General features: G+C 36.2%; 1 protein-coding gene across 5 annotated transcripts in view; it reads left to right on the top strand.

Moving 5' to 3' along the window:
• Positions 1-13,227, top strand: part of RNF169 (ring finger protein 169) — a 109,723-nt gene that overhangs the window by 30,655 nt on the left and 65,841 nt on the right. For all 5 annotated transcript variants that reach the window (XM_030332172.1, XM_030332171.1, XM_030332168.1 and 2 more), the window contains exon 2: positions 3,571-3,644. In XM_030332172.1, the coding sequence (XP_030188032.1) occupies positions 3,571-3,644 (74 nt within the window). The remainder of the gene's footprint in view (positions 1-3,570; positions 3,645-13,227) is intronic.

Genomic DNA, 13,227 nt, shown 5'->3' with positions numbered 1-13,227 from the left:
CCTGAATAAGACTGTCTTCCTCTTGTTGCTCCTCAAATAAAAATAAAGGTTTGGAATTTTTAAAAGGAGACAGAAGAATCTTATACTTTGTACCAGAAGAAAATATGATAGAATTTGCTATTATATTTTGGCCTGGGGAAGGTCTTTCCAATTGTACAAAAATACTGAAGCCATAAAAGGAGAAGTTTGATTAATATAACTACATAAAAATAACCACTATAAGCAAAGTCAAGGCAAATGATAGACTAGGAAAAGTATTGCTAGTTATGTGACATAAAGCTAATTTACCTTAAAGAAAGAGAGCTTTTACAAATCAAGAAGAAAAAGTTAATATAAGGAGTAAAGAACATTTCATATCAAAGTAAATGCAAATTACTCAAACATGAAAAGTACTCAATTTCACTCATAAAATATGTATATAAGATACAGAATTTCGCCTATTAGATTGGCAAAACTAAAATGTTTCAACACTTGTTGTGTTGGAAAAGGTATGAGGAAATGGCATTCTTATGCATTGCTGGTGGAACTTAAATCAGTATAGGCTACCGGAAGGAAGGAAGACTTGGTATTGTCTGTCAGAATTACAAAAACACGTAGGTACATATTCTTTGACACAGTAACTGTAATTCTAACACTTTGATCTATGAATATACTTGCAAAATGATATGCATGCAAGATCATTCATTATAGCATTGTTTGATAACCTTTGGAGATTTAACACCCCTCCCCCCCACCTTGATATCTGTATTTTGGTCCTTCTCTTTATTCTAGGTATTACTTTGTCTTCTCTCTCTTTTTTTTCTTAACCTGTTTTACTAGAGCTTGGTTTATGGGTCATTTCATAGTTTCACCTAAAAGATGCAACCATCCGGTTGTCTGTTTTAATCAGCAGAAATCTACTCTGGCAAATTTAAGCAGAAAAAGAATTTATTGAAAAAGAATATTGGGTAATCCAAAATAACCAGCCAAGTAGCCAGAAAACTTGGCTTGGAAAATAGCAGCTAGGATCCAAGAGCAAAGTCTGTATAATATGAATTCTTTGGAAGTTCTTTGTGACCTAGTGAATTTTTAATTGTTCCTTGTTTGCTTTAAGGAATATATATTCTATTCATTGAGTGCACATATATGTAAATATATTAGGATAAAGTTTGTTAATTTTTTTGTTCAGTTTTTCTACATTTTTACTTCCTTTTGGACTGCCTGATGTGTTTTTAGTTGTGGTGTGTTAAAATTTCTTACCATTATTTTGGATTTATTAATTCCTCCTTATAATGTTATTAGTTTTTTTGCTGTGGTATATGTTCATACAAGTTTGTGATTATTATATCTTCTTGGTTGGGTTGCCTTTTTAATCATTATTTGATTTCCCTCTTTATTCCTATTAATAGTTTTCTGTTGGTTTTGCCATTTACTAGTTTTGTGGTCTTAGGCAAGTCATTAACCTCTCATTTTCCTTCTTGTAAAATGGGTATAATACCTACCTTACAAAGTTTCTGTGAAGATTCACTGAGAAAATATATATGAAGTATTTTTTTTTCAACGTTTATTTATTTTTGGGACAGAAAGAGACAGAGCATGAATGGGGGAGGGGCAGAGAGAGAGGGAGACACAGAATCGGAAGCAGGCTCCAGGCTCTGAGCCATCAGCCCAGAGCCTGACGCGGGGCTCGAACTCACGGACCGCGAGATCGTGACCTGGCTGAAGTCGGACGCTTAACCGACTGCGCCACCCAGGCGCCCCTATATGAAGTATTTTACATGTGATAGGTTCTCCATAAATGGATTCAAAGTACTGTATTGCCTTAAGGGTTTTCTTTTACCTCTCTGCTTCTCCTTCTCTATTAAAGCATCAGATTTTAAATACTGTTTGCCTATAATTAGAAATGTGCTTAAGGGATATGATGAAAATAGTCATCAGGACTTTTTTTAAGTGAGTGAAGGTGGTGGAATGTTTGCCTCCCACATGCAAAGTCTAACAGTTCTCTAGTACTTGTAGGCCTTTAAGTTACTGTTCCCTGCTTCTGCATTAGATCCAGTGTTTCTATCTTCCATATTTCTTAGGTATGCTAGAGTCTTTCAGAATAGTTGAGACAACTGAAAAAGGACAAAAGTCAATTTTTTTGAGGAGCCTACTTGTCTACAACAAATATTTATCAACCTTAGTGGATATAGAGTTCTTAGAAAGTCTTAAAATTAATACTGTATTTTGACTACTACATATACATAGAGTTATATAGAAATGTCACATTTAAGGAGTGTAAATGTGGACTTTTCCGCTCCTTTTTGTTAGCATTTAGAACTTATTTATTTATTTATTTTGAGAGAGAAAGCGCGCGTGAGTGAGCGCACACGTTAGTGGGGGAGGGGCAGAGGACAAGGGAGAAGGAGAATTTTTTTTTTTTAATATAATTTATTGTCAAGTTGGCTAACATACAGTGTGTACAGTGTCCTCTTGGTTTTGGGGTAGATTCCTGTGATTCATCGCTTATATACAACACCCAGTGCTCATCCCAACAAGTGTCCTTCTCAGTGCCCATCACCCATTTTCCAGAGGGAGAATCTTAAGCAGGCTCCATGCCCAGCATGGCGCCGGATGCAGGGCTTGATCTCACAACTCTGAGATCATGACCTGAGCCAAAATCAAGAGTCGGATGCTTAACCAAATGAGCAACCCAGGTGCCCCTAGAACTATCTTTTATTCCTATTCTTAATTCGGATTTTTATCATCTATTTATATTACCCGTGTGTACTGTATGTCTCCTGTGGTCCTGGATAGCTTGGACTTAAAAATATAGAGAGATGAGGGTAGAAAATAGAATTTCAGCTAAGAAAACAGTGTAGAAAGTTTAAAAATATATGGCATGGATCTATTGTAACTAAACAGTCAAGGGTTAAGAGATCCAATGCTGGAGAAAGATGAAGTTGTGATCTGTCTTTGGAGGGCCTTGAATGACAGATTGAAGAGTTTTGGCTTTCTTCTATAGGCCAATAAAAACCACAAAGGCTTTAAGGGTAAAAAAATCAGGTTATATACTGGAAATATTTACAGGTTGGATACAGGAAAATACTCTGCTGGCAATGGCAATGTTGAAAAAGAAATAGAAAGATACAGTGTTATGAATAAAACTTCAGCTCATTTAAAATGTTACTTAGTAACATTGAACTAAGAACTTTAAGTATAGTTTTTCCTTGAGGTCCTTTTACATGTTATTTTACCAGGCCCTTCCAGACCATTCTATATAAAATAATCTTTTTCTTTCATCCTACATTTATTTTCCTCCATAACAGTACCACCAGTGGTATTATGTACACACTTGTTTGTTTACTGTCTGTAAGATCCTAAACTCCACGAGAGCAAGGGCTTTATGTGTTCAGTGCTTCTGAACTGGTGCTTAGAACTCTGCCTCATTTATACCCTTTAATAAATATTTGTTAACGAATGAATGACTATTCAAATTAAGATGACTACAATTTTCATGTGGTTTATAATGTGAGGACAGCAGTAGGACAAGGTTTGGGGTTCTTTCCTAGAAACTTCTGTTAAAAAGTGTTTCTTTTCCCTTTTCTCCAGAGTTTATATTCAGAGCACCAATCAAATTAAGCAAGCCTGGGGAACTTCGTGAGGAATATGAAAGCCTGAGAAAGGTATAGTATACACATTATCATATCACTCATATTCTTAAAGTAAATTGAAATAATGACATTAAAGAATGCTTAGTGGGTTTTTAATTTACAATGCAGAGCCTTTCTCTGTATTACCTTATACCGTAGCTATAATAGAAGTAGAGTAAACCTTAACTAAGAACATCTTTTTAGCTATCCTTTCAAAGATGAAAATGTAGCTCACCAAGCCTATCTTACACCTGCAACAAGGGGGTATTCTTGGCATTTAAATGTTGGTTAAAAGCCAACATTTAAGCTTTAATAATAATAGCTTGTATTATTTTTCCTTATCTTGCAAAGTTCCTCTAATTATGTGTAATTGGTGTTATCTTTTGTTGCTTTTACTCTGTTATGTACTCCAGAAGAACTGTAACTTAGGCCATTCAGAGGGTAGTGAAATAATTTCCTAGGTGGAGAATGTTTACCACTGGGAAAGCTTTTAGCTACGTTCACATCATCTTATTTTAGATGTTCTCAAGCTAATTGTCTGGGAATCACTTAGAGAATTAAGATGTCAAAAAGGCTGGTAATAAGAAGAATGTTACAAGATTTGTATCATCCTTCCCCAGCCCTTTCCCTATACCACCATACCTTACACACCTCCGTAAATGATTCTACATGTGGATATTTAATGTTTTGTAAAGGTAAATAATCCACCTAATCTGAATCAGACATCATCATAAAACAGGTGAGACAATAACATTATTGTGGCATTTTATATTGAATGGAAAAATCAGTATTTAAGGAGGTCACATGAAGGAGAAAATAGAGAACTCTGCTTAATTATTATACATTTTTTGACTTTCTCTTTTAAGTGAGAGTGTCAAATGTTGACTTGGGTCCTCATGCTCCCTTTTATTTTATTTTATTTTATTTTATTTTATTTTATTTATTTTTAAATCATGACCTAGTAACTTTTTTTTTTTAATTTTTGTAAGTGTTTTTTAAAATTTACCTTTAGAAAGAGAGAGACAGAGCGTGAACAGGGGAGGGGCAGAGAGAGAGGAAGACATAGAATATGAAGCAGGCTCCAGACTCTGAGCTGTCAGCACAGAGCCCATCACTGGGCTCGAACTCACAGACTACAAGATCATTACCTGAGCCAAACTCAGATGCTTGACCCACTGAGCCACCCAGGCACCCCCTCATGCTTCTTTTATATTAGTATTATGAGGGCACTTTGGTTTCTGCCCTTTTTTTTTTTTTTTTTTTTTTTTTTTTTAATTTACATCCAAGTTAGGATATAGTGCAACAATGATTTCAGGAGTAGATTCCTTAATGTCCCTTACCCACTTAGCCCATCCTGCCTCCCACAACCCCTCCAGCAACCCTCTGTTGGTTGTCTGTATTTAAGAGTCTGTTGTGTTTTGTCCCCCCTCCCTGTTTTTATATTAGTTTTGCTTTCCTTCCCTTATGTTCATCTGTTTTGTATCTTAAATTCCTCATATGAGTGAAGTCATATGATATTTGTCTTTCTCTGATTGACTAATTTCACGTAGCATAATACCCTCTAGTTGCATCCATGTGGTTAGTTGCAAATGGCAAGATTTCATTCTTTTTGATTTTCGAGTAATACTCCATTGTGTGTGTGTGTGTGTGTGTGTGTGTGTGTGTGTGTGTGTATATATGTATATACATACACACCATATCACCTTTATCACTCATCCATCGATGGACATTTGGGCTCTTTCCATACTTTGGCTATTGTTGATAGCACTGCTGTAAACATTGGGGTGCATGTGCCCCTTTGAAACAGCCTGCCTGTATCCCTTGGATAACTACCTACTAGTGCAATTGCTGGGTCGTAGGATAGTTCTATTCTTAATTTTTTGAGGAACCTCCATACTGTTTTCCAGAGTGGCTGTACCAGTTTGCATTCCCACCAGCAGCGCAAAAGAGATCCTCTTTGTCTGCATCCTCGCCAACATCTGTTGTTGCCTGAGTTGTTAATGTTAGCCATTCTGACAGGTGTGAGGTGGTATCTCATTGTGGTTTTGATTTGTATTTCCCTGATGATGAGTGATGTTGAGCATTTTTTCGTGTGTTGGTTGGCCATCTGGATGTCTTCTTTGGAGAAGTGTCTATGTCTTTTGCCCATTTCTTCACGGGATTATTTGTTTTTTGGGCATTGAGTTTGAGAAGTTCTTTATAGATTTTGGATACTAACCCTTTATCTGATATGTCGTTTGCAAATAACTTCTCCCATTGCATTGGTTTCCTTTTAGTTTTGCTGATTGTTTCCTTCGCTGTGCAGAAGCTTTTTATTTTGATGAGGTCGCAATAGTTCATTTTTGCTTTTATTTCCCTTGCCTTCAGAGACGTGTTGAGTAAGAAGTTGCTGTGGCTGCAGTCAAAGAGGTTTTTGCCTGCTTTCTCATCTAGGATTTTGATGGCTTCCTGTCTTACATTTAGGTCTTTCATCCATTTTGAGTTTATTTTTGTGTATGGTGTAGGAAAGTGGTCCAGGTTAATTCTTCTGCATGTCGTTGTCCAGTTTTCCCAGCACCTCTTGCTGCAGAGACAGTCTTTATTCCACTGGATATTCTTTCCTGCTTTGTCAAAGATTAGTTGGCCATATGTTTGTGGGTCCATTTCTGGGTTCTCTATTCTGTTGCATTGATCTGAGTGTCTGTTTTTGTGCCAGTATCATACTGTCTTGCTGATTATAGCTTTGTAATACAGCTTGAAGTCTGGGATTGTGATGCCTCCAGCTTTGGTTTTCTTTTTCAAGATTGCTTTGGCTATTTGGGGTCTTTTCTGATTCCATACAAATTTTAGGATTGTTTGTTCTAGCTCTGTGAAGAATGCTGGTATTATTTTGATAGGGATTGCCACTTTGGTTTCTGTTTTTAAATCACTTACACAGTGTTTTTCTACTTAAGAAGAAATTATTTTTAGCGACCACATCAAAAGAACCACAGATTCTTTTTACATAAAATTCCAGAATCTGCAGATACCTAATTCTGATATACTTTTTTTACAAAGAATATGGAAAATTTAAACCTATCAGCTTGAAGATAAAAAGAAAACAAGGATTGGAGGTAGAAAAAGAAGGTTAAACAATGCATAGTAAGAGCTGAGGTTTTTAATAAGCTTTGGGAGAGAGAAGGAAACCTTGGGGAACTATGCTTTTATTCTTATTAGGAAGGAGGGACAGAAAAGCGGTTTTAAAAGGGATTGATGGCAGAATGTTTTTAAGTGAAGCTAGGGCAGTCTCACCCTATATAAACTGGATTGGGCTTGAAAAACGCTCACCTATGTCTTTTGGGTTAAATAAATGACATATAAAGCTCCCTCCACCCACCTGCAAGTACCCAAGTTATCTGGCATCCATTGTACAACCTGGAAAATGCAAATTCAAGTCATAAAATCAAATGGCACGAGTATGGCATATCTGTACAGTAGACTAATATTCAGCAATAAAATGGAACGTGCTACCAGTTGGATGAACCTCAGAAAGATGCTAAGTGGGAAGAGCCAGATACAACGGATGCACATCATTGTATGATTCCATTTACAGAAAATGTCCAGGATAGGCAAATATATGGAGACAGACAGTAGATTAATGGTTTGTTGGAGGAGGGGATGGGAATGGGGAGTAAGAATAAATGGGCCTGTGTGATTTAATTGCAGTGGTGAAGATTTTTACAACTGATTATGGTGTGTTCCACAAGTTGGTAAATTTACTGAAAGTCACTGAAATTATACACTTGAAGTGGATAAATTATGTAACATGTAAAATATGCCTTAATAAAGTTGTAAAGGAGAATTAAAAGGCGCTAGACATCTGGATGGAGAACTTGATAGAGAAAAAGGTGTCTCTTAGAGTGCATATTTTATTTTCTAAAAGAAAACAAAGTAAATATATAATTATTTGGATGTATATCTAGAGAAGGAAGATCCTTAAAAGTTTCCACTCAGCAAGGGATGGTAAGTGGAAATTCATTCTACACAACTCATCATTACTATTTGATGCATAACATGCTACTGATATACTTTTTATTTGGTATATTTTATTTTGTTTAAGTGATAGTAAAAAATTTTATAAGGGCTATGAAAAGTTAATAAGAAATTTTATTCTTGGGGCGCCTGGGTGGCTCAGTCGGTTGAGCGTCTGACTTCAGCTCAGGTCATGATCTCACGGTCCATGAGTTCAAGCCCCGCGTTGGGCTCTGTGCTGACAGCTCAGAGCCTGGAGCCTGCTTGGGATTTTGTGTCTCCCTCTCTCTGCCCCTCCCCTACTCATGCTCTGTCTCTCTCTGTCTCAAAAATAAATAAAAACATTAAAAAAAATTTTTTAAAGAAATTTTATTCTTCTAATTCTAGTTCTTTTAGAAGATACTTACTTAGTAATCATAGATTATCCTACCTATGGGGGGAGTATTATGCTTAAGGTTACTCTGAGTTTCTAAATTTTATGATTCTGTGAGTGGATTTATATTTCCAAATATGTTTAAAACTTTCTTCCTGCCATGTATCATATATAATTTTGGGGTTTTTTTTGAAAAGAAAAATAATGTAGAAATATGCAAAGCAAAATGTGAAAATTCCTCTTTTCCTTATTTTTCATTATCCTCCCCATAGTTAACTTTGATAACTAGTAACAACTAGTAACATCAGTTTAGGTCCTTTATATACTTTCACACACACACACACACACACACACACACACACACACACACTTTAGTCTTTTTCAGTATAAATGAACTCATGTTATATAGTCATTTACTCATCAGATATTTTTTGTGTCCCTACTGTGTGCCAAGCACTGGAGATATGGTGCTGCAGACACCTGAGGTCCTTGCCCAGGGAGATTCCATTCTAGTGCCAAAGACAGTAAATTAGCAAACAAATACTTAATATATATTACTAAAGTAGGATCAGAAGAGTTACTGGGAGGTAGAGAGGAAACTTGAGGAGACACAAAAAAACTGTTTTAGATAATCAGGAAGGTCTGTCAGAGAGGCAACATTGGAGTTGCTACGTGGGTTAAGTGAGGTAGCAAGCCAAGTAAAAGTATGAGGAAAGAGTATTCTAGGCAGAGGAGCAGCAAATGCAAAGTCCCTGAAATAGAAACAAGTTTGGCTTGTTCAAGGAACAGTGTGGAGGGAGTTGAGTGTGCAAGTGGTGGGTGAAAGGGTGGTATAGGGATTTGGTAGGAGATGAGTTGGAAGAAATAGAAGGGCCAGATCAAAGAAGGCCTAGTTGACCTGGTAAAGAACCTAAATTTACTTTAAGTGTGATGTGAAGCCAGTAATGTGATCTGATTTATACTTTTAAAAGGTCTCTGGTTGCTGTGTAGGGAATAAACTATAATGGGCCTAGAAGTTAGGAATTGTATTTACTGTAAATAGTAGAGACCCAAAAATAATGACCAAACAAATGAGGAGTTTTATTTTTCTCTAGCAACCGAAACCAGATGTATGCAGCCTAGGGCTGATATAGCAGCTATGTGACATCAGGAAGTCAGGTTGCTTTTGTCTTTCTGTTTAGGCATCTTCAAGTGTGCTTGTCTCCTTGTGTGAGATGGCTGATCCTTCTCTAGAATCACATGTAGACAGAAGTCAGAGGCAGAAAGGCACATATCAGCTGATTTTTTTTTAAGGGTTTTCTCCAAAGCTCATTCAGTGACTTCACTTGTGCTTTATGGTCCAGTGTCATAGACACTCTCTGGCTGTCAGGGAGGCTAGGAAGTACAGTGGTTTAGCTGGGTGCATTAACCTCCCAAGTAAAATATGGGTTCTCTTGGTAAGGAAAGAAAGAATGGATATTGGGTAGGTAGCTAGCAGTCTGTGACTTAAGGGACAAGAATGAAAATAAGACCAATTAAGGCACTTTTGGGTTTAAGCAGTCTTGGGGTTTTGCTGGAAGTATGACAGAAGGAGAGATGCAATGAACTGGCGAGTGTATACAAGGAAGTTGTTACAGTTTTGGACCATGGTTTTTGAAGTTATTTAAAGGAGGGAATTGAGAAGGTGACGGACATTATGGACAATGAAAGAATGGTAGCGTCAATGGGCTAGAAGTTTTGATGGTGGTAGAGAACTGTAAAAGTAGGGTCACTAGCAAGTGACTGCAAGTCATGTTAGAAAGCTAGGAAGTGTTGGTCTAAATGTGAGAAGCTTAAAAGTGAGACTGGGAGGTGGGTTAGTTATTGGACAGGATGAGATTTAGAATATGATCAGGGAGTAGATAACTGAAGTAGGATGGAAAAAAAAAGACTTATTTAGGAGGAGGTACAGGAACTGAGAGAGTATACTGATGTTGAAATCTTCAGGAATCATCATTGAAGTAGTTGGAGAGAAACGTAGGTGCTGAGTTTCTCTGTGAATAAGGGGAATTGCCAGAGAGATAGGTAGATGACTACCACAAAGAGGGGTTATAGTAAACACTTCAAAGAAGCTAGGATTTTTGAGGAATAATTGATCTATTCTGTAACTTCCTCTTTCTTTCACTAACAATATGTGTTTTTTTTTTTTTTTTTGTGGGAGGTAAGGCTTTCATATAGATACTTTTTCATCCTGAAAGATATTTCATAATATGGATGAGGCATAATTCACTTAACTATTCCATTATCATTAGTCATTTAAATTCTTCCCAATTTCTCCCAGTTCTAAAGAGATGCTGCACTGAATACACATGAACATGTGCAAGCAAACACTTCCTTTAGGTTAGATTCCTGGAAATGAAAGTTCAGGGTCAAATGGTATGAACACTTTGTATTTTGGCGGATATTAGCAAATTGCCTTTTAGAAAGACTTTTTCAACTTACTCTTTCACCAACAGTAAAAGGGAGGCCCCTTTTCTTTAAATCCTTGCCAAGTTTTTATTACTTTTAATACTTTGCTAATCTGTTAGATAAAAATATCTCATTGTTTTACTTTGCATTTACCTGATTACTAGCTAGAAAAAATGTACAGAAAACATATAAATGACCAGTGAGCCTAAGATGCTTCCTCTAGCTAGTAATTTATATGTTTTCTGTACATTGTTTGTTCACAACCTTTGAATGTGAAAACCAGTTCCATCTTTTAGCATTTGTAAACTTGACTACTAAAGGATGCTTTTTTCCCCCTGTGCCTTTGTAGATGTATTCTATTGAAAAAGTTTCTGACTTCTTTTTCTCCCTGACATTTTATGGGGTTTTTAACTGGAAGGAGAAAATTAGCATGTGCTCAGTCTCCTATCTTGTTACATTGCCCGAGGAAATAATTTTGTTGTATTCATTCTAGAATATATATATATATATATGTATATATTATTTTTTTATTTCAACAGACATTTACTGTAGACAAGACTATAACAATATTATGTAAGATAAGAATATTGTTATAGTCTTGTCTGCAGTAAATGTCTGTTGAAATAAAATAATTTTAGCAAGAAATTATTTCAATATGGATATCTTTTTATGTTTCTATGCTATATGAGACTATTAGTCATTTTTGTCTTTTAAAATAATTGATTCATCTCTGTAAGTTCTATTTATTGGTTGGATTAAGCTTTTTATTTACACCATTATTTCTTCTGCTTACAGTTTATTTGATGCTTAATTTTGACCACCAGGTTAAATAGTTGCTTTATGTTAGAGTTAAGAAACATAATCCACATGCTCTTGTTTGACTTCTTTCAATCAGTTGGACTCTGAAAGGTCGTAAGTAGGAGAAAAAACAGCCTCTGCTTCTAGACTGCTTATCTCCCTGGTTCCTGTAGTGGGAAAGATGAACTGCTTTCGGTAATTCTGTGGATCACATGAGTGGTATAGGCTTTCTCTGAATTGGTTTACTGACCTATCCATTTTCTTTTTTCTCTCTCCCTACTGGCTCATTTTTGAGGAGTATTTTCTCCCCATTGCTGGCTGAATTATTCAAGTAGTAAGCATGCAGTTCTTAGTCCTTAGCCAGAGCACAGTGTAATCAGATATGGTCAATGGGTTACTGAAGTGAATAATGTCTCTATGAGGCAGACACTAACTTTTGTGAAGGAATGTTTTGAGGGTAAGTAAACTTTTAGGACCTCATTGTTTTTGAAATTATACATCTTTAAAGTCTCTTTTATTATCTTTATGCCATGAACTTAAAATATAATGCACTTTATTTAAACTTGAACATTTCACTTAAATCTATTTGGCTATGCAGTGCATCAGGAACCAAATGTTGAGCTGGCCTTACCCACTCCTCCCTTTAAAAAAATTTACTTATTTTAAAAGGAGCTTATTTACCTAGAAAGTTTAAAATATGTTCTGTCACAGAAGCAGCAGACTATTTGTTTAAAATTTTTTTTCCTATTAGATTGTAAAATCTTTCCTGATGGATCTGTTCATTTAGTCTCTTCAACTCTCTACTGCATGTAAGATACAGTCATCCCTACTTATCCATGGGTGTATGTTCTATGACCACCCCCCCCAGTAGATGCCTGAAACTGTGGAGAGTTCCAAATGCTGTATATACTGTGGTTTTTCCTGCACATACATACCTATGATAAAGCTTAATTTCTAAATTAGGTACAATAAGAGAGTAACAATGCTAATAATAAGATAGAGTAATTATAACAATATACTCTAATAAAAGTTATGTGAATGTGGTCTCTTAAAATACCTCATTGTACTGTACTCACTCTTCTTATGATAATGTGAGATGGTAAAATACCTATGTGATGAGATGAGGTGAGGCGAGTGATGTAGACATTGTGAGGTAGTGCTAGGCTACTGTTGACCTGATGATGTGTCTAGAGGAGGATCATTTGCTTTCAGACTGTAGTTGAGTGACTCTGCAGAAAGCGAAATCATGGATGGGAAGGGAGTGGAGACAGTTTAGTGTAGTATCTTGCATATAGGTATTCACTGAATGCTGATTGAATGGTTGATCATCTAGTTTCAAAGCTCCTCCTTTTAAAATAAATGACTGGTGTAAGGATGTATATCTGGCTCACAATAAAGCTAGATATATTTTAAGATTTCTAGAGTTCTTTTTGCTACAATGTTTGTTATTTTTGTTTCTTATTCCTCTGTAATGTTATCATGTAATCTTGGAGGAAATGCCTGCTTTTTGGCAGGTGCTGATGTGCCTGTTTCTAGAACCAGAAAATAGACACAGAATCGCATAGTACATTTTTAAGAGAAAGTAAGCTATATGGTAAGTTATAATTTTGACTGCCTGAGGGAAAAACAGCTGTTGCTGAAAATCTAAAAATATTAAACCTGGTTGTTTTCTTCTTTTGCTATTTACAACTATTCAGACAAGGGGGAACAGCTTTATCAAGTATATAGTGGCTTTTCAAAGAAAATAACATTTGGGGTGGAGTGCCTGGGTGGCTCAGTCAGTTAAGTGTCGGACTTTAGCTCAGGTCATGATCTCACGGTTTGTGGATTCGAGCCCCACGTCAGGCTCTGCACTGACAACTCAGAGCCTGGAGCTTGCTTCGGATTCTGTGTCTCCCTCTCTCTCTCTGCCCCTCCTCTGCTCACCCTCTGTCTCTGTCTCTCTCTCAAACGTAAATAAACATTAAAAAAATTAAAAAAATATCACATTTGGGAAATTCAAAGCCTGATCAAATGTAATTATAATAG

This window comes from Lynx canadensis, chromosome D1, assembly GCF_007474595.2.
Source record: "Lynx canadensis isolate LIC74 chromosome D1, mLynCan4.pri.v2, whole genome shotgun sequence".
NCBI classification, from domain to species: Eukaryota; Metazoa; Chordata; class Mammalia; order Carnivora; family Felidae; genus Lynx; species Lynx canadensis.
Note: the sequence above shows the minus strand (reverse complement) of the source record. Positions and strands in the feature narration are given on the sequence as shown.